Raw genomic sequence first — 20,689 nt, 5'->3', positions numbered from 1 at the left:
AAGAAATGTCTCAAGGTAGCCAACAGGAGCAAAAGTAACTGGGGCCTCTGGTGGAGGAACCGCACCAGGCCAACTGCTTGGGTATGCCATCTTAGAACTGGAAGGGGGCGGAGGCCCTTTGGAGCTTTTGTGTCCAGTGGGCCGGCCCGCGAAGCTCGCACTCTATTAAGAATGCCAGAAGTAGGGTGGAGAAAAGCTCAGGAGCTATCGCCTGGTGCTTGGGCAGCTGACAGAAACCGCACTGGCAGTACGCGCCCGGGCCAGCCCACACGTGCGCGTTCTCCAAGTCCGCCCGAAGGTACGTAAACTCGCTCCGGAGGTGGAAGGCAGACAGGCGAAGCCCAGCGTTGCGCGTTCCCTCCCACCTTCCCTCCCGCCCGCCCGCCAGCCAGCCAGCCAGCCCCTGCGCCCGCCGCACACGCACCCTGAGAGAGCAGAGGAGCGCGCAAGGTGCGTGCTCGCGCCCGCGTCGCCTCCGAGCAAGTCCCCCTCTACCCTGCTGGTGACGCGGCCAGGCCGCGGTGCGCGCGCGGCCCCTACCCCTCCCCGCGAGCCCCTTCTCTTGGCCACGAGCCCCTCCTCCCCTCCCCTCCCCCTTCCCGCTCGGCGCCCCACGGCCTGCTGGCTGCTGAAGCGCTGCCGTCTGCCCGGACGACGCTGCGCTCCCTGGGGCGTGCTCCTACCTGCCAGGCGCGGCCTTCCGCTGTCTCTCTCGCCGCGCGGCGACTCCTCCAGGCCCCAGCACGCCGTGCCAACCCCGTGGCCACCGCTGCCCCCGCCGGGACCGAGGCAAGTTTACAAACACCAACCCGGGGCCCGTTTCCCCGGAAGCACTTCCCCCTCCCCCCCTAGCCCTCTCGGCTGAGCAGTACTATCCACTTCCGGGCTCGGGAGCCTGGACGGGCGGGGGCACCTAGACTCGGAGGGGGTGAGGCTGAGGGCGCAGCAAGGGAGTGCAGCTGGTGAGTGGGCGGTCCGGCGCGCGGAAGGATGGGATGGGGGCGGGGGGAAGCCGGCGGCATGGCGCCTGCGCCATGATGCGCGCGCGCCCCAGCGGCCATCTTGGTTGAGGGCAGGAACTAGGGCCCTATGTTTCTAGGCTGAACGTTCGGTGACCAATTTTGCTATGTGAGCTGGTTAGGACTACCCGAAGAAGCGCCGTCACTCTCCGTTCCTCCCAGATGTTCTCCCTGTCGCTTCTAGCCTGGAGCCCTAAATAGAGCCAGAACAGTTCGTACCAGGCCTTTTCACGTAACGGTCGAGGTCATCTTCACCCGACTTTTCCCATCAGGCCCAGATCTGCGGAGCGCGAGGGCCGCCGCGTCCGTGGGGAGGGGAGTTAACTTTTTTTGCACGGTCCTGCCGTGTCCACTCAACCCTAGTCTGGAAACAGATGCCCTGACATGGTCCGCGTACCCTGAAGCCATCTGGTTTCTTGATGTCGCTTCAGCTGTTTTTCCAGACAGTCCAGCATCTAATGTTGGTCTCCTTGCCTGGAAACAGCCATAGGACTCCCCTCAGTAGGAGACTAGTCTCATTGGAGACTTGGTGATGCAGCGTGGCCCGTGGGCCCGGCTACGCTGCATCACCTTTCTTTAAATTGAGCCTTTCTTTAAATTCTGTTCTCAACTTTAGCTATTAAGGAGGGGTACTGCTTATGATGGGATGTACATTAGTGCACTCGATGGAAAGAGATGTCTATTCTATTTAGGTTCCATCTTCTGTTGGTGCTGTCAGGTTGTTTGAGGGGATTAATGGAGATACCAAAAGAAAAACAATCTTTATTTATGAAAGAAGACAAGAATTCGCAGCCACTTTTTGTACATAGATTTCATTTCCCTGAACACTCCATTTTTTGAGCAGTTGACAGTAATTCCTTGTGCTCTTAAGATCGTCCTTGAACAGAGGAAATGGAGACAGAGCATCAGAAATCTTTAATTAAAAAAATTAGCTCATGCTTATTTTTAATAAATCCATACAATACAAAAGAATAAGCAAAAAATGTTTAGTTCCCCCATCTATTATTCCGTGCTCCTGAAGTGAATCATACCTCACTTTTATCAGTTTGGTGTATATACCTCCAGGCTTTTTTCTGTGTTCATTAAAAAATTTTTTTTCATCCAGAACGTATTTTTGAGCAGCGCATATCACAAGTGTATTTTATACATCTTCTAAGTCATTTCACGTTTAAAAAATCGTTGTATGGTATTCCATCTATTGTATTTTAATTTATCTAGACCCATCCTCATGAACATTTAGGTTAATTCCAGGGTTTTTTTTGTTTGTTTCATAAACAATGCTGTAATGAACATCCTCATATAGTTATCTTTTTGTATTTATATAGAGTTGTAGATAGGATGTATACATTTTAAATTTTGATAGATTTTTTGAAATCTGATTTCTAAAGTTTGTAACAATTTACACACTCAGAGCCATGTGTGAATGTCCCCATTTCCTACAACCTTGGCAATACTGGATGCCATGAATTTTTTATACAGTTGCCAATTTGATAGGTGAAAAATAGTAATTTCATCATTTTAATTTGCATGTCATTAATAGTGAAGTTGAGCATCTCTTGCTTTTTGACCATTTTAATTGTTTTCATAAACTGCCTGTTCACATCTTTTGCCTGTTAAGGAAAAAAGTAGATCATTTGTCTGTTTTGATTGATAGAAATCTTTATGTTATATTAACTTTCCACTTGTCATATGCTTTTGAAATACTTTCTCTTAGTTTTTCATTTATTGTTCAACTTTTTTTAGAGCAAAAGTTATGCCCTATGGGAAAATATTTTCATCGTGAGTCAGTGGGGTTTGTTAATAGGTAGACAGCATGGAGGTCAGTATTTTCCCTTTCTAACAATAAGCCTGGCTGGAAGTGCTTTAAGAAGTGACTGCCCTAATCCCTTTGCCCTCAGGCAGGCCTCCTCCTGTGTGACCTTCCTGGGTTTCCTAGGCACACTTTTCCCTCAGGCCCACCCCATCACTTCTTCAGAAAGTATTGCAATGATTACTGATTAGTCTTTTCCTGCACCAGCTCTGTATCTCCTTAAGGAGATCTGGAGTGTTTTGTCTTTGAAGGCTGCCCTGGGCCAGTTGAGCAGAGTTAACTAGCCTTTATTTAACATGCCGGCCTCCCTCCTGGCCTGTTAGCTGGAGCTCACAAGTCAGACACAGCATGTGGGGTAGTGCCAGGCAACAGCTACTGGTCAGTGTGTGCTGAACTCACCGAACCAGTTCCTTTCTCTGAGGGCCAACTGGGTTGCATGGTAGAAATGAGCAGTCTGTGACTACCTTTGTCACCTGGTAGAACCTGTTAGATGTTGGTGGATTGAGACCTTGCAAAACCATGGGATGTAATAGGGTCATTCCTTAAACCTGGCGATTTGTAATTTGGAGTTCTTGTTGCCCCTTCATTCCTCCTTAATCTTTTATGTTGCTTGAAAATAACCTTTATTTTAATTACGTGAGTCAGTGGAATTATATACAATTATAAAAATATGGAAGTATATAAGTAAGAAAGTGAAAATCATCTATAATTCCAATACCCAGAAATAACCACATTTAATATTTTGAAGACTTTTTTCATCTTTTCCAGTTTTTAAAAAACTGCAAGGGGTGTGACTGCAAATAGGTACAGGTTTCTTTTTGGAGTGATGAAAATGTGCTGGAATTAAATACTATGATCGATGCACAACTTCATGAAGATACTAAAAACCACTGAATTGTACACTTTAAAAGGGTGAGCTTTGTGGTATGTGAATCATACCTCAATAAAGCTGTTATTTTTCTAAAAATGCTCATGGGTACAGACCGTCTTGTCTTCTGGCTGAGAGTGAGTGCATATATCATGCTGCTTTACTGCTAAATGTTTCAGCATAGGTTTTCTAAGAATAAGAACATCCTCTTATATAACTATGAAGCGATGCTCAGATTTGGGAATTGTAGCACTGATAGAAGAATTCTAGTGTTTGCGAGGCCATTCATGGTCAGATTACACCAGTTCTTCCAATAACGTTCTTCGTAGCAGGTTTTTTTCTTCTGTATCCTGGAACCAATTTGAGTTCACATGTTCCTTTTGGATATAATGTCTCTAGTTTCCTTCAGTCTGGAACAGTTTCTTGGTCTTTGTTTAATTTTCTGACACTGACATTTTAAAAAATGACAGGTTACACGGTTTTGTAGAATGATCCTCAATTTAGGTGTATCTTTTCCTCACGATTAAATTCCGGTTATGCATTTTGGGTAGAAATATCACATAAGTGATGTTGAGCTCTTTTCCATGCCTCATGTCAGGAGGCCCACAATATCTGTCTGCCCCATTACTGGTGATGTTAGCTTTGAGCACTTGAGTAAGATGGTATCCACTTTGTTTCTCCATTGTAAAGATACCACTTCCCCTTAAAAGTGTTTTTAAGGAAAAGAATTTTACAACATAGCCCAGAGGAAAAAAGTGAAGCTTTATCCAGATTTTAGTGTTGTGCTGATGTTTTAGAGTGAGAGAGAAAGATGTAACAGCATTTGAAGATTAAATAAAAAGGAGAAAAATCAGTCAAGAAATCAAGAATGAGGAGGCAGGAGATCAGTTAGAATCAGGTTTGAGGAGATGGTGCCATTCACCTAGTCAGGGAACACAAGAAAAGCTCATTTGAGAGGCTGATCATGACCTGTTGAGTTTTGGACCTGTTGAGTGTGAAGTCCTGTGAGACTTCCAGATTAGGCAGGTGGTTGCATGGATCTGGGCTCAGGAGAGAGGTCTGGGATGGAGGAGTCAGCAACATGTAGCCTTGGAAACGGTGAGATTGTCCAGGGAGAGTTGCAGAATACAAATGAAAGAGGCCCTGGAATAGACCCCTGAGGGACTTTAGCATCTGAGGGAGGGCCAGAGGAAGGTGAAAATGCAAAGGAAACTAAGAAATGGTCAGGGGTAGTCATCTGGAAGCCAGCGAAAGAAAATGTTTTAAGATGGGATGGCAAACTATGTGTGATGACTCTAGAGGGGTCAAGCAGGGTAAGGATGATATGTGTCCATTGAATTTGGAGGCAAGGACTTTCCTGGTGGCCTTGAAGATGGAAGCTACATGGTGATGGGCTGAGGAAAGTGTGAGAGGAGAGGAAGTGAAGGTGGAGTGGAGACAACTCCTTTTAGAAGGTTGGCTGTGAAGAGGTGGCGGCTGGAGTGAGAACATGTTGTGAGAGGTTTGGACAATTCACAACGCTGTGAGAAAGAGGTAGTGGGAAGGAGAGTTGAAGAAATGAGGGGCGATAATCAAGAGGGTGTCCCTGAGGGAGAAGGAGAGGAAACCTTTAGTCGGTAGTTCCAACTCAGGTGTCTGCAGAGCCAGAAAGTTAAGGAGATGAGTGAGATGGGCTAGTGTGAGCTGAGGTGAAACAGAACGCAAAATTCTAAGGGCCTGTGACCAATCCTCCTGTGATAGGGTTCTCCCTCTTCACCCATTGCCATGGGCTTTGCAGTGCCCTCTTGTGGGAGGAATGTACATCCTCCCCCTACTGCACCAGGGCTTGCGTTGGTCAACCGCATAGGAGCAGATGTGCCATATGCTAGGTCTGAGCAGAAGCTTGAGGAGTTGGTGCATGGTTTTCTCTGCCTTTTGCTATTTTTTCTCTGCCTTGAGAATGTGGTGTCCCATTTAGGGGCTATTCCTTCAGCCTGGGTCTTGGAATGAAGGCACACAAATCAGAGCTATAACCAACCCCACCACCAATGTCAACCATGGAGAAAGAAAGAAACCTCCATTGTTGTAAGCCAATGGGGTTTTGAAGTCATCAGCTGCCACAACAAAACTGACTCATACTGGGGTTCAACTAAAATAAAACCATACTAAGGTATTTTTCCCTCCTCAAATTAAAAAGATTCGGAAGTTTGACTACATGCTCTGTGACTGAGAACACAGGGACTTTCATACATTGGTACAACCTCTAGGGAGGTTGGCCATCCTTATCAAAGTTACAAATGCAGGTGGCTGTGATCAAAAAGACAGTACCAAGTCTGACAAGGGTGTGAAGAAATCAACACCCTCATACATTGTTGATGGGAATATGAAGTGGTGTAGCCACTTTGGAAAACAGTTTCCAGTTCCTCAAAAAGTTAAATGTACAGTTACCGTATGACCTAGAATTCCACTGCCAGGTACATACTCAAGAGAATTGGAAACATATGTCCACACAAAAAGTTGTGTATTAACGTTCATAGCAGCATTGTTCACAATAGCCAAAAAGTGGAAGCAACTTAAATGTCCATCAGATGGTGAAAAATACCATAATTAAAATGTGGTGTATCCATATAATGGAACCTTATCAGGCCGTAAAAGGGAATGAAGCACTGATACACACTACAACATGGATGATCCTTGAAAACATGCTAAGTAACAGAAACCAGTCACAGAAGTTTACACACACTGTGTGTTTCCACTCATGTGAAATGTCCGGAATAGGCAGATCTTTACAGGCAGAAATTAGTAGTTGCCAGGGTTAGGGGAGAAGAGAATGGGGAGCAACTGCTAATGGGTTTCTTTTTGAGGTGATGAAAACGGTCTGGAATTAGATAGTGATGATGGTTGCACAATTTTGTTACTATACAAAAAAACCACTGAATTGTACAATTTAAAAGAATATGTTTTAGAATATATAAATTACCTCAATAAAGCTGTTATATTAAAAAAAAAAGAATGAGGAACTTCTATATGTTCTAAGATCGCCCATGTATTGTAAACTATAGAAAAGCAAGATGCACAACAGTGATTATATACTATATTTTATGTAAAAAAAGAGAAAATAATATATATTCACATTTGTTAGTATTTGCGTTAAAAACTCTGAAAGGTTACCGAAGAAGCTGATAAAAATGATTACCTGGAATAGAGCATATGGAATGGGGTGGAAATTAGATTTTTTATTACTAATATTTTTATGTATTTTGTTTTTTGAACTACCTGAATGTGTTGCTTAACCAAAAATTTAAAAATTGAAAAGAAAACAATGAATGCAAATATATAATAATAAAGGAGCAACTCCAACCACACAAAATTTTTGCTGTTTATTCAGGCCTAGTGTTGCTAGATCTTCTGATTTTTCTCACAAGAAGCTGGAAGTTTCAGTGTTGACAATTATTTTTTAAAGTTTTAAAATGTACCATGCAAGCCAAACAAAACCATGTCTCTGGGTAGAAGTTGACCCTGGGTCTTCCAGTTTGTGACCTGTGACCCTCAGGAGGGCAGGGCTGTGGTCTTTGGCTCTCCATTGTGACCTCTAGTGGCCACCAAAGTGCTTGGCGCATACATACTAGATACTGAATAAATATGGAAGGAAGCAAGGAAGGAGATGGGGGGATTCAGAGTGCAGGTGACAAAAATTTGAGTGAGTTTGGATGGCTTCTATTTTCTATGAGAAATTTGAAATGAGAGAGGGAAACAGAAGTTTGATAGGTCAGTAATTTGAGAAGTGTGGGAAATTTGTGAAGTACTTTCTGCAGAGAATTGGAGATAGAGCTGACGATAGAAGAATAGTGATGTGGCCAGGCAGTGTGGCGTGTCCAGTGGAGTAGTCACCGCTGCTTTTTGCCTCTGAAGTTGGTCACTACCTTCACGACAGTCCTGGGAATAATTCCCTTCACCTCTCTCCGGTGTTGGAAGAGATTTGATGTTGTCAGATTCTCTGTCCTTTGTCTATGACCTGGTTTTGGTTTGCTTGTTTGTCTAGTTTTGTCTCTGGAGGTCTTTGGATCCTCCATTGTTCTGAAATAGTATTATAGTCTGTCTTGTAGTCATTCAGTGGATACTTTCAATCTATTCTTCTGTTCTTCTAAAGTTCTTTTTTATTGTCCATCTCTTTATATTTTTATCTTTCTGTGTGATTTTCTTGACATCATTTTTGTTTCTAATTTTTTCATTTCACTTGTCATACTTTTCATTTCAGTTGTCGTATTTTTAAAATCCTAGAGCTCCTTGTTCTCTGAGTATTCCTTTTTGAGAGCAACCTATTTTTTTTTATGGATGCAATATTCTCCAAATTTGTGAGGCTTTCTTCTGCTCCCTGAACTTCTCCTCCTCCATCAAATGCCTTTTTTCAGTTGGTCTGTTTTTACATCTATGGTTCACGTGAGGGGCTTTACTGAAGTGTGTAGTAATCCCTGGCTGGCTGTTGGTTCACATTTAAGAGTGAGGTGCTAAGACATATTGGAAAGCCGAAGTGTATAGATGTTTATTGACTTGTGGGCATCACTGATTGGGTGATTGGGTGATGACTAAAATAAAAATGTCAGGTCCTTCTCTGGGGCTATTGAGGTCAATTTCTCCAGAGAAGAATCTTTCCGTCTCCTGCCCTGGAGGGTTTACCCCTGGCCATTGATTCTGCATGCTGACTGGGAGAAAGGGGTTGACATGATCAGTAACTTCCTTCTAATCCTCCTGTAATCAGTACAGTGCCTCTTCCTCATCTTCTGCTGTGCCTGGCATCCCTACGTCCCAGCCTCTGTTTCACTCTCTCTAGAAAACAGACTTCCTGATTGTTCAAAAGTCAGTAAAGGAGAGGGTAGTTGCCTTGCTGAATAAGCAGGGGGAGGAGAGTGAGGGTCTAAATGTTCCTTATATAAATTTTCATGTCGTGTCCAAGCTTATAGCTGTGCCTCTCCCTCCTGTCTTCCACGATAGCGCGTGCTGTAAATTCCTGAGCCTTTCTGGGCTTCCGCCCTAAGAACCAGCTTGTATCTGATTGGTGTAGCCCTCTGTAGACAGCCTGGTGTTGACTTGCTGCTGTTGGCTAACCCAGTTACCACTTCTCATCTGCTTTCTACCTCCTGCAATTACTGACATCTCTCACCTCTTGTCTCTCTTCTCATTTGCTTTATTCTTCTGGATTTAAAATTTCACTGATGTAATTTTAGTGGGGTTTCAGGAAGGAGTAGTGGTAAACATAAGTGTTTAATCTGCTGTGTTTGATTGGATTGAGCACAGAAACCATGAATTTATGGCAAAAACCAATGTGAATGGTTAAGTGGTTTTCACTAGCAGAATCCAGCCGTCTTGGTGGATTTGTTAAGAGAAGGACTGGCCAGTTGGATTGGGATTTTGCCAGGTGATTTGGTGGAAGGACAGTAGGGCCAGGGAGTTGAGGATTTTGGACAAAGAGTGGTTGAAACAGACCATACAATCTAGGTTGTGTAAGTGAAGGAAAGAAAGATATGAGTGAGTTGATGGTTAGAGGAGTTTATGGACTAGAGATCCCATGAAGTCAGAAAAACTTGTGAATTTTTAAACAAATCCTACTTGGTCCTTCTAGCATCTCTTCAACCAGGGGCTAAAGTGCTGTTTCTGTTTATTCATGTTTCTTTGCTTTATTATTCTGTCTTGTGGGTTAATGTCTCTCTTGCTTTTAAAAAAGAAAACTCTCTGTGGGCAGGGGCTGTTCCCTTTCTCAGGTCCCAGGACAGGATTCCATGGGGAGTGAGGGTGGTGATGCCTCGCCTCCCTGTTTACCCCTGGAGGAAACCCGGGCTGTTCAGAGCCCTTGCCTCCACATCTCACTCCCGAGCAGTGACTTAGGTGGGATGGCTAAAGAAGGGCCGGGCGGACAGAGCCAGGGTCTTCCCTGCAGACCTCTCTTCAGAGCTTTGGGAACAGCTGGGGTCTCTCTTCACCAGTCATTCTCTCTGCTTTCCACTCCCCTGGCCTGCTTGCCACATCCAACAGCCTGAGCTAATGAACACCAGCAGATGCCCTGGAGATTCTCTCTTAAAACCCCTTATTTTACAGAAACTGAGGGCCCGAGGTGTCCTCATCCTGGCCCAGAGGTCTTTGCACCAGAGCAAGCTCAGTGCCTGAAGGAGCCCCGAGCGAGGGGGTTGAGCCTGGTGATGAGGAGCCAGCTGTGTGACCTGGACATACATAGTGTCTTAGAAATCTGTTTCCTCATCTTTTTTTTTGGGGGGGGGGTAATTGGGTTTATTTATTTAAAAAATGTTTAAATGGATGCACTACACAGTGTCTTAGAAATTTCAGTTTCCTCATCTTTATTATCTTTCTGCTTCTTTATTTTTTGGGGGGAGTAATTGGGTTTATTTGTTAAAAATTTTTTTTAAATGAAGGCAATTTAGATTTTTTAAATCGAACCCTGGACCTTGTGCATGCTAAGCACATGCTCTGCCCCTGAGCTATACCCTCCTGCCCCCAGTTTCCTCATCTTTAAACGTGGGTAATAAACTTACCCTCAGTGGTCGTGAAGATTAGAATAATGCATATTAAGTACAGAGTGAGGCATTTGGCAAGTACTTGAATGGTATCTGTTTTTATTAGCCTCTCTCCTTCAAGCCTCTCCGCCTACAATGAATGCCCCACTGCTGCCACCAGTCAGGGAAGCCAGAGTGAGCACAGATGAGGGGTTGAATTCAGTGTAATCCAGTGAGTAGTTAAGCCTGCAGATTCCTCTGCCTGTTCTTTCCTACCAACACCACTCTAATTCACGTGTGGATCACCTCCTGCCTGGCTTACGGCAGCGGCCTGTTTATTCTTCTGCCTCCTGCTGCTATACACTGGTCTTCCGAGGGCATCATTTTCATCACATCATTGCTTGCCAGAGAATCTACGTGACTTTCGATTCTCTGCAGGATAAAATTTAGATTCTTGGCCTGGTTGGCACTCAGGCTCCCCATAGTCTTGTGCAGCTCTGCCTGCCCTGCCTTTCTTTGCTCCCAGATTATGCTTGCAGGACCTCTTCCCCAGCCAGTCAGGCATCTTCACTGACCTCAGAACCAGCCGCACTCATTTCCAACAGAAGCGCATGCCCCTGAATGCCTCTCTTCCTCCATTTCATCAACCCCTTCCTCCTGTCTGCTTTCAGGATTCAGCCCCAGTCCCACCGCAGGTCTTCTCCAGTCTTCAGCCTTCATCCATCTCCTCTTCTGAATTGAGCTTGGGACCAGCATCCAGCCGTGCTGTGGGCTGTAACTATTGCACGAGCATCTGTGTGCTCCCAGTAGGACAAGTGGTGTCTTATCCCCAGCACCCTGGCGGAAACACAGCTGGCACTCCCTTGATCAGCCACTCCCTGTTTCTTGAGTACTCTTAGCCTACGAGGCACAGGATTATACTTGTTTAACAAGCTGCTTCCTCAGTGTGACCTCCTTTCCTTCCTGCTCTTTAGAGGAGAGGGCTTTTGAAATCAGGACAGTTCTGATAAGACTCTGGGGGCTGGGATGCAAAGAGATTGGCCTCTGAGGCCTGCCTAAGCCGTTTCACCTCCCTTGTCTTGCACAGGCTCCCTTCCCCCAAGTCTCCAGGGTCACCTGTCGCAGTTTCCTGCCTCTGCCCCCCACCGCTCCTGTCTCTCTGCCAGAGGTCCCTCACATCCCTACTCCAGGCCCTTTGGTTCATGGCAGGAAGCGTCTCTTCCTGCTGGCTCTCCTGTCTGCTCCTCTCCAGCCTGAAGTGGACGTGGCACATATTTTTGCCTTACATCTTCATGTCAGCTAATGATTATTCAGGAAACTTATCTCAACCTGCTGGCCCTATCCCAAATCTTTAGGGCAAGGGTCATGAGCGTGATGTCACGGTCACGTGACTGCTGCCTATACCTCGCTCCCTCTGCTGCCCTGGTCCTGACATTCTACAAAGCTAATTGTGTCCCTGGCCTCCAGCTCACCTGGATAGAGACCTGAGCAGAGAGGTGAACCTCTCATCTTTGCCTTAGGTGGGCAGTGGCTACTGGATTCCACCTGCTCAGCACTAACTGCCTTTTTCTTTCCCACCTGCTTCTGCTGGCTCTCTCCCTGGACGCTCTCACTTGCCCTTGTCTGTACGGTGAAGGCTGGGCCTGAGCCACAGGACTGGGCCTTTGGCTCGTTAAGGGAATTGAGGTTCTTGCTGGTTCGGTCTGGGCGGGGTCCACAGGCTGAGTAGGGAATAACTCCTGCTTTACTCATAGATTTTATCCTGATGGCTGACTCGAAACCACTCCTCTCCCTTGATGGGGATCCCATGGCTGCAGAAGCCTTGCTCCAGGATGTGTTTGGGATTGTGGTGGATGAGGTCGTTCGGAAAGGGACTAGTGCCTCAGAAAAGGTGGGTATTTTCTCCCTCCTCCTCCTGCCCATCAAATCTGGCTCAGAACTTTCCTCCTCTGTCCAGGCTTCTCCCCAGAAGTCAACGCTCTCTCACTGTGTGCCTCAGGGATTCCATACTGGGTGAGGCTGTGTTGATTTACCCTTGTCCCTGAGCTGTTTTCAGTGCAGGTTGGTGGTGTCTTGTGTCTGTTGAGATGTGATTTGGGTGGCTGGTCAGTGGGATGTCCCAGAGACCCCAGGATCTCCTGATCCTCCTTCTAGGTCTGTGAGTGGAAGGAGCCGGAGGAGCTGAAGCAGCTGCTGGACCTGGAGCTGCGCGGCGAGGGGGAGTCACAGCAGCAGATCCTGGAGCGGTGCCGGGCCGTGATCCACTACAGCGTGAAGACCTGTGGGTGCTGGGCTCTGGAGGGAGGAGTGTCAGGAGTTTGACCTCAGCTCCACTCTGAGCCCCCTGCCCCCTGTCGCAGGTCACCCTCGGTTCTTCAATCAGCTCTTCTCAGGGCTGGATCCCCACGCCCTGGCTGGGCGCATCATCACCGAGAGCCTCAACACCAGCCAGTGAGCCGTCCCAGGGCCCCTCCCACCACCCCATAGAGGATTTGGGTTGGTGGGAGACACACCCCAACGGGAGGGGAGGAGAATGGTGTTTGCCCCCCTCTCTTTTCTGGGAAGCTCTGCTGGCAAAGTCTTTCCCCTTGTGCCCTTCGGGCTCCCTTTTCCAAGCTTTCCCATGCCTCCTCCCTCATTTTTTCTCATCCTTCCTTCCTTGGTTCTTTGTCACCAGCTCTGTCCTCTCTTTGGACCCTCCCCTCATTCACTCTCTCCACTTCTTCTCTCTGACTCCCCTGAGAATCTGTCCTGTGTCCCTCCCTGTCTCTTTCCCGTTCTCATCATTGCGTCTCCTGGCAGGTACACGTACGAAATTGCCCCCGTGTTTGTCCTCATGGAAGAAGAAGTGCTGAGGAAACTCCGGGCCCTGGTGGGCTGGAGCTCTGGGGACGGGGTCTTCTGCCCTGGTAGGAGGCCTTTCTTTGGCCTTTTCAAGGGTTCCTCCTCCCCTGCCATTCTCTTGCCCTAAGCCGGCAGGGCTTCCTTTGTTACTTCTCCAGCTGGGCTCTGGCCAAACCAGAGAGAAACTGCCCAGTCCTCTGTATCCTCGTGTTTGCCAAACAGTCCATGGGATCAGCGCTCCAGTGCTTGCTCTCTTGGTGGGGGTGGGGGTGGATCCTGGGATCAGCCCAGGATAAGGAGGAGGGCAGTCAGGGGATCTGCAGATCCCGCTGTTCTGGGTTACCTGCATGCCACTTGTCCAGTCCTCAGAACTCGTGGCTTTGTAGCCAGTCATGCTTCTTTGATCAGTTCTTCTGGGTGGAGAGATCCTGAGAGCCCAGCTCCAGTTTTGACCCACTGCCCCTCCCTCTTGCCAACACCCCTTCCGTGTAACAGGTGGCTCTATCTCCAACATGTATGCTGTGAACCTGGCCCGCTACCAGCGCTACCCGGACTGCAAACAGAGGGGCCTCCGGGCACTGCCACCCCTGGCCCTCTTCACATCAAAAGAGGTGGGAAGAGGCACAGGCCTACCTACCCTGGGCTCCTGATTCTAATCTCCAGCCAGATGAGTCAAGACTTGTTAGGTCTTGTGCCTGCCCAGACCCATCCAAGGCCAGCCTGGCCACAGGCAGGTGTGCTTCCTTGTAACCAAGGGGGCTGAGTAAATGCTCATGTTCACCCGGTCTTGTGCCTGGGGGTAGCAGAGGGGCAACCAGTGCAGTGGACATGGTCCATACCGTTTCTACTCAGAGTGTGGTCCACGGACCAGTGGCATCAATTTCACCCGGGAGCTTGTTAGAAATGTTTGGGCCCCACCCCAGATCTACTGAATCTGAACCTGCATTTTAGCCAGATGCACTGGTGATTCTTGGCACATGAATGTTTGAGAAGCCCTGGTCTCAAGGGTCTCATCTGTTGCAGCTTTTACCTACCTAGCCCTGGTCTCCAGGGTCTCATCTGTTGAGCTTTTACCTATCTCTCTCCTCCCCATCCTTCCTGCTCTCTGCCTTCCTCCACAGTGTCATTACTCCATCAAGAAGGGAGCTGCTTTTCTGGGACTTGGCACCGACAGTGTCCGAATGGTCAAGGCAGATGAGAGGTGAAAGTCCTTCTGTCCGCCTGGCTCAGACCCAGCCTGGTGCAGCGTACCTTCCTGCTGTCAGAGGCTCAGGCCTCAGGCCCACGCCCCGGTGGACTTCTCTCCCTACTGTTCCCGCAGAATTGCCGCTTCTGTCTACCAGTGCCTGCTAGAGTCTCCATCCTGTCCCCTGAGATCTGTTTACCCCTCTTTGGGAAAAATCAACACTGTGGCCTCTGCATTGCTAACTGCACATTACCCTGCTCTCAAGAGTTCTGCCGCCTATCCTAGAGAACCTAGTACTTCTCTACCTACTCAGTTTTCTTTTCCAGAGGGAAAATGATCCCTGAGGATCTGGAGAGGCAGATCAGTCTGGCTGAGGCCGAGGTGAGTGAGAGGCTCGGTGGCAGTGGAGCAGGACCCCTCTGTCCCTTTCTTGGAGGGTTCTTAGCCCTGTCCCTGCTCAAACCTCCCCCCATCCCTCCTCTTGATCTCCGTGCATGTCTTCCCCGTGGGCTGAAGTGATCCCTGGGGAGCCGGGGGAGTGAGGACACTGCGGTTCCCTTGGACTATGCTGAGACCCATGGGCAGCTTCGGACCCTGAGGCAGGGGGACAGGATTGAGTCACTGAGTCCCAGAGGGCACCACAGGGAGTGGGTGCCTGAAGTGTAGCGTGGAAGATTTCCGAAAGCAGGGAGGGTCTGTGTAGGGAGAAGCTCAGGAGGAAGCAGGGGCCCGTGGTGAGGAGTGTGGGCTTGGAGCAGTGGGAACATGGAGGCGCGTCCACACCCCTCCGCGCTGGGGGACATGGGAACCGCTGCAGCCATCTAGAGGGCGTCCCAGCACCTTCTGTCCAATTTTAAAATGTATCTAGCCACTGTCAGAGTTCTACTGCTAGGATTTAGTCTATAAATTATCAGCACAAGTGCTTAGAATTGTGTGCACTGGAGCAAAGTGTAAAATTAAAAAAACCTTTTATTATCCATCAGTAGATAAATGATGGTGTATCTGTGTGTCTCAGTTTCTTCCGTTGTAAAATGAGCATAATAGAGAATTGATCGTATAGGGTTGTTTTAAGGCTTAAGTGAATTATATATGAGGTTCCTAGGACAGTGAAGCACTATATAAATATTAGCTGCCTCTACTGCTGCTACTGGAGGAGTATGTAGCCATTTAAAACAGTAAGGTGGGAATATATTTATTAGTATGAAAATACCTCCATTATGTATTTAGGTGTAAATGTGTGTGTACATATGTGTGTATATATACACGTGTGTGTGTGTGTGTGTGTGTGTGTGTGTGTGTGTATCTTCACATGCAGATGGTCACAATACTATTTTTTGAAGACTTTTCTTTCCCCAATGAGTTGTCTTGGCATCCTTGTTAAAATCCGTTGAGTAAGTAAGTGTGAGGATTTATTTCTGGATTCTTCAGTCTGTTCCATTGATCTGCAGGCCTGTCCTATAGACCACATTGTCTTAATGTAGCTTGGTAGTAAATTTTGAAATCAGGAACTGTGAGTCCTCCAACTGTTCTCTCTCAGGATGGTTTTGGCTGTTCTGGGTCCCTTAAATTTCCATTTGAATTTTAGGATCAGCTTGTCAGTTTCTGCAAAGAAGCCAATTGGGATTTTGATAGGGATTGTGTTCAGTGTGCAGGTCCACGAACATGGAATGTCTCCATTTATTTAGGTCTTCACTGATTACTTTCAACAATGCTTTGTAGTTTTCAGAATGTATGTTTTGAACGTCTTTTGTTAAATTTATTCGTAAGTATTTTATTCTTTTTGATGTTCTTGTAAATGAAATTGTTTTCTTAATTCCATTTTTGGATTGTTCACTGCTAATGTATAGAAATACAACTGACTTTTTTTGTGTGTGTGTGGAGGAGAGGTAATTAGGTTTATTTATTATTTTTTAGTGGAGGTACTGGGGATTGAACCCAGGACCTTGTGCACGCTAAGCATGTGTTCTGCCACTGAGCTATACCCTACCCCCACAACTGATTTTTGAATATGGGTCTTGTACCTACAAACTTGTTGAATTCGTTTAATTCTAATAGTTTTGTTAGTGGATTCCTTGGGATCTTCTAAGTAAAGTATCATGTTATCTGTAAATAGAAATAATTTTGCTTTTTTCTTTTCCAAGCTGGATGCCTCTTATTTTATTTTTTTAAACCAATTTGCCCTTCTAGAACCTCAGCACAGTGTTGAGTCGAAGTGGGAAGAGTGAACACCCTTGTCTTATTCCTGATCTTAGGCGGAAGGCTTTCAGTCTCTCACCGTTATGATGTTAGCTGTGGGTTTTTTGTTTTGCTCTTTATCAGGTTGAGGAAGTTCCTTTCAATTCCTACTTTGTTGAGTGTTTTTATTATGAAAGAATGTTGGATTTTGCTGAATGTTTTTCTTTGTCTATTGAGATGACCAATAGACTACATTGAGATGTGTTTTTCCCCATTTATTCTATCGATGGGATGTATTACATTCATTGATTTTTGGATGTTAAACCAAACTTGCACTCTTGGAACAAATCCCACTTTGTCATGGTATATAATTCTTTTTATGTGTTGCTGATTTTGGTTTGCTAGTGTTTTGTAGATGTTTATGTCTTTATTTATGAGAGATATATTCTGTAGTTTTCTTGTGACGTTTTGTCCGGTTTTGGTATCAGGGTAGTACTCACCTTATGGAAAGTCGGAAGTGCTCCCTCCTCTGTTTTTTGGAAGTTCATGAAGAGCTGGTATCAATTCTTTTTTAAATGTTTGTAGAATTCATCAGGGAAGCCATCTGGGCCTGCGCTTTCCTTTGTGGTAGTTTTTTCAACACTAATTCAATTTCTTCATGAACTTTTATACATTTAGGATACTTTAAATAGCATTTTGATCTTCCAGTGAGGCATTCCATTTTTTTGAAAGAGTATGAGCTTTGGAAATAGACCATCAGACAGACCTGGGTTTGAATTCCATCCCTGCAGCTTCTGCTTAGGGGCAACTGTCTTAGCAGCTTTGAATCTGTGTCCTCACTTGCAAATTAAAGGGGACAATAACACATTGTAAAGTTTAAAGGGCCCAGGTCAGGCACACAAAGAGTGTAGAGCTGGGTCTCAGCACCAGGCTCTGGGTAGCTTTTGAGATAACTTCACTGCCTCTTTCTCCCTCTGCATTTTTGTCACAGGGTGCTGTGCCCTTCCTGGTCAGTGCCACCTCTGGCACTACTGTGCTGGGGGCCTTTGACCCCCTGGAGGCAATTGCTGATGTGTGCCAGCGTCATGGGCTGTGGCTGCACGTGGATGTGAGTGGGACTTGGTCCTGAGGGTGGGGTGGGCTGGGCTGAGGCCAAGGCCAAGGCGCACATTGTTCCTTCTGCTCCACAGGCTGCCTGGGGTGGGAGCGTCCTGCTGTCACAGACACACAGACATCTCCTGAATGGGATCCAGAGGTGTGTACGGCCCCCTACTCCCTGAATCTCACCCTTCAAATCCTTGATCCAGAGAGTAGTCATGGCCTGGGGAGCTCGGCTGGGAGTAGGGGAGGGAGGCTGGCGGGAGGGGGATTGGAGAGATGGTTAACTAGGGCTGGGAGGTCAGACATTATATTTGGGAATTCTTCCTGACTGCCGAGCTGAGTGAGACTAAAACCTCTTTTCCTGGATATTTGGAAAGAGTGGGGCGTTCTGCCTGGGCACCTCAAGGGGGAACCAGCTGACCCAGCTTTGCTGTGCCCACCCTAGGGCTGACTCCGTAGCCTGGAATCCCCACAAGCTCCTCTCCGCAGGCCTGCAGTGCTCAGCTCTTCTTCTCCGGGACACCTCGGTGGGTCTGCCCCTGCCCTGCCCTGGCCCCACCTCCCACCCTGGATCTCTGTCTTCCCTTCTGTTCCACCTGACAGGGGCTTCTGGCCTTACTGTGTTCTTCTTACCATCCATCTGAAGCCAAGTATCTGTGACCCCTCTAATCCCCTGGAGTGGGCTCCCTCCCTCCCGCTGTCTTCATGCAAGTTTAAAATTTCCCAGCTTAAGTTGTAATCAGAGGGATCCTGGGTCATTTGGGAAGAACTCTGAGTTTTGGGAGAAAACCCAGAGAAAGGAGTTTCCATCAGCTGGCAGCCATCCCATCAGTGCTGCCTGGTTCCAGGGAAAGACACTCGTGGGCTGAGCTGAGTCCCCCAGTGCAGCCCTAGAGGAAACCTCTGTGGAGAGGGTGGGGTCTGACTGTCTCCCTACCCTCCACAGAACCTACTCAAGCGCTGCCACGGGTCCCAGGCCAGCTACCTCTTCCAGCAGGACAAGTTCTACGATGTGGCTCTGGATACTGGAGACAAGGTGGTGCAGTGTGGCCGCCGTGTGGACTGTCTGAAGCTGTGGCTCATGTGGAAGGCACAGGGCGGGCAGGGGCTGGAGCGGCGTGTCGACCAGGCCTTTGCTCTTGCCCGGTAGGAGTAGGGGTGGTCCCAGTTCCCCTCCCCCGGGGTCCATCCCCTGTTCCCCTTTCCTGAATCTCTCGGCTCAGTTTCTGGGTCGCTCTTGTTTCTGAATCTCTGTCTTACCTCTTCCACCTGTGATTTCTCACTCTGTTCGCAGGTACTTGGTGGAGGAATTGAAGAAGCGGGAAGGGTTTGAGCTGGTCATGGAGGTATGACCATTCTTGTGCCCTTTTGCATCCCCATGCCCACCCACCCCCAGCCTGTCTCACACACAAAGCCCTGATGGGGAAGAGGGGTGATGAGAGGGGAACGGATCTCCTTCGTCAGCTTATACCTTCCCCTCCCTCATTCCTCCCAGCCTGAATTTGTCAACGTGTGTTTCTGGTTCGTGCCCCCCAGTCTGCGGGGTAAGAAGGGGAGTCCGGATTACAGTGAAAGGCTGGCTAAGGTAGGCTTTCTCCTCCCGGCGCTGGTTGACGGGTTGGGGAACCGATGCAGCTGGTGCGCTTCTGCCCCCTGCTGGCTGTGAGTGGTTTGGCAGGTCCTTTTGCTAGTCTTGCTCCTGAGGCGCGGACGTGAACTGGAAGACGATACCCATTTGTCCTCATTTCCGTGAGTGTGGGGATGAGGAATGAGGTGTGCTGCTGGAAAGTAAGAAGAGTCAGAGAGGGGCATTACAGGAGAAGTCACCAGTGTGCAGTACCTAGACCCTGTGTAGGGCGTTCTTCTGGGAGCTGAGGCCCAGGACAGAGATGTGAGGCAGAAGGATCATAGAAGTTTTACTCACTGATACTGGGGTCAGAAACAACCCTGTCAGGCCAGGAGATGTTTCTTGGTCCCTAAGGATAGATTGGTACAAGGTGCTTCAGTTATCCAAAAGGACAAGAATGTTTTTGCCTTTAAGAAGTCATTATTTTAGAAAATAAGAGTTACCTATTTGAAAACTGTGTTCATTGCAATCTTGGAAATTCTATATTAGATCACAGGGTACAGAGCAAAAATATTACAGGGATTCAAAGGGGAGAAGAAGGTGTTAAGGATGATGAAGGCTTGAATTTAACCTGAAAAAGCAGTGTTGAGAATCAGTGAAAAGTCAGGATTTAGCAGAAAATGGCCCATGTGACAACTTGGAGACGAGGAGGTGGGAGAGAATACAGCAGGTAGAGCAGGGGGCAGCCGGCTGGATCTGAGCAAGGAGTGCTACCTCTGCAAGGTAGCTAGGGGGAGGGAGATGCCTGCCCCTTCACCCGGCCCCCAGCTGCAGCGGGAAGCTCGCCTCCCACAGGTGGCCCCGGTTCTCAAGGAGCGCATGGTGAGGAAGGGCTCCATGATGATTGGCTACCAGCCCCACGGCTCCTGCGGCAACTTCTTTCGCATGGTCGTGGCCAACCCTGCGCTGACGCGGGCTGATATGGACTTCCTGCTGAACGAGCTGGAACGGCTGGGCCAGGACCTCTGAGCCTCCCCGTATCCATGCTGGCCTGGACACCCCCTACCCTCACCATCTCCGTGTATTCCCCTCCCTGTGTTCTTAAGAACAGCCTTTCTAGAAAACAAAAATATCTTAGTTATGTGCTTCAACCCACTTCTTTAAATATTTGATGTTAGGATAATGTTTAAATAAATGATGGTCTATCCATATGATAGAGTATTACTCTGCCACTAAAATTATGTTTACAAAGAGAGTTTTTATAGATATGAGAAAAATAATTTTAATATAATGTTATGTTGAAAAAGCTGCATATAAGACTTTATATATAGTAATGTTTGAGAGCCGTATTCAAAAATACATAGGAAAAGACTGATGCAAGGAAAGATGCCCAAATATTAATAGTTTTCTCTGGGATGGGATTAAAGGCAATTTAAAAATTAACTTCTTTATACATTTTTTGCTCCCTTCTTTTATTATAAAATGATTATCTGTTAGTTATAATAGGAAAATAATAAAGTTAAAATTTCAGCTATATTATTTTGGTACATTTTGAAGTTTGTTGCCTTTCAACCAAAATGTAGAGAATGCAAATTTCTTCTTCTTCTTTTGAAGGCAGGTATGGGTAGGGGAGG

The 20,689-nt window shown here is 47.2% G+C and overlaps 2 protein-coding genes across 7 annotated transcripts in view; one reads left to right on the top strand and one right to left on the bottom strand.

Annotated features, from left to right (window-relative positions):
* Positions 1-823, bottom strand: part of ZNF740 (zinc finger protein 740) — a 9,555-nt gene extending 8,732 nt beyond the window's left edge. For both annotated transcript variants that reach the window (XM_032492955.1, XM_032492952.1), the window contains exon 1: positions 684-823. The gene's annotated coding sequence lies outside the window, so the exon portion shown is untranslated. The remainder of the gene's footprint in view (positions 1-683) is intronic.
* On the top strand, positions 158-20,591 carry CSAD (cysteine sulfinic acid decarboxylase). 5 transcript variants are annotated; one of them, XM_032492942.1, is made up of 16 exons: positions 158-298; positions 691-789; positions 11,937-12,073; positions 12,337-12,463; positions 12,543-12,633; positions 12,985-13,091; positions 13,522-13,637; positions 14,148-14,227; positions 14,539-14,593; positions 17,379-17,495; positions 17,578-17,642; positions 17,934-18,015; positions 18,435-18,634; positions 18,783-18,834; positions 18,984-19,073; positions 19,911-20,591. In XM_032492942.1, the coding sequence occupies exons 1-16, from the start codon at positions 172-174 to the stop codon at positions 20,082-20,084; spliced, it is 1,719 nt and encodes a 572-aa protein (XP_032348833.1). In that variant the 5' UTR covers positions 158-171; the 3' UTR covers positions 20,085-20,591. The 5 variants fall into 5 exon arrangements, with proteins under 5 accessions (XP_032348833.1, XP_014412873.1, XP_014412872.1 ...); XM_014557387.2 differs by lacking the exons at positions 158-298; positions 691-789 and adding an exon at positions 10,327-10,414; XM_014557386.2 differs by lacking the exons at positions 158-298; positions 691-789 and adding an exon at positions 10,436-11,702.
* The last annotated feature ends 98 nt before the right edge of the window (positions 20,592-20,689 follow it).

This window comes from Camelus ferus, chromosome 12 (genome assembly GCF_009834535.1).
Source record: "Camelus ferus isolate YT-003-E chromosome 12, BCGSAC_Cfer_1.0, whole genome shotgun sequence".
In the NCBI taxonomy this organism is placed as follows: Eukaryota; Metazoa; Chordata; class Mammalia; order Artiodactyla; family Camelidae; genus Camelus; species Camelus ferus.
Note: the sequence above shows the minus strand (reverse complement) of the source record. Positions and strands in the feature narration are given on the sequence as shown.

What these genes read in the sequence shown, in the direction of transcription:
- CSAD (XM_032492942.1), top strand. Translation starts at nt 172, where the DNA reads ATGCCAGAAGTAGGGTGGAGAAAAGCTCAGGAGCTATCGCCTGGTGCT. An exon ending in CTGCCCCCGCCGGGACCGAG is followed by an intron (nt 790 to 11,936) that starts GCAAGTTTACAA and finishes CTTTACTCATAG; the next exon opens with ATTTTATCCTGATGGCTGAC. An exon ending in CCCTCTTCACATCAAAAGAG is followed by an intron (nt 13,638 to 14,147) that starts GTGGGAAGAGGC and finishes CTTCCTCCACAG; the next exon opens with TGTCATTACTCCATCAAGAA.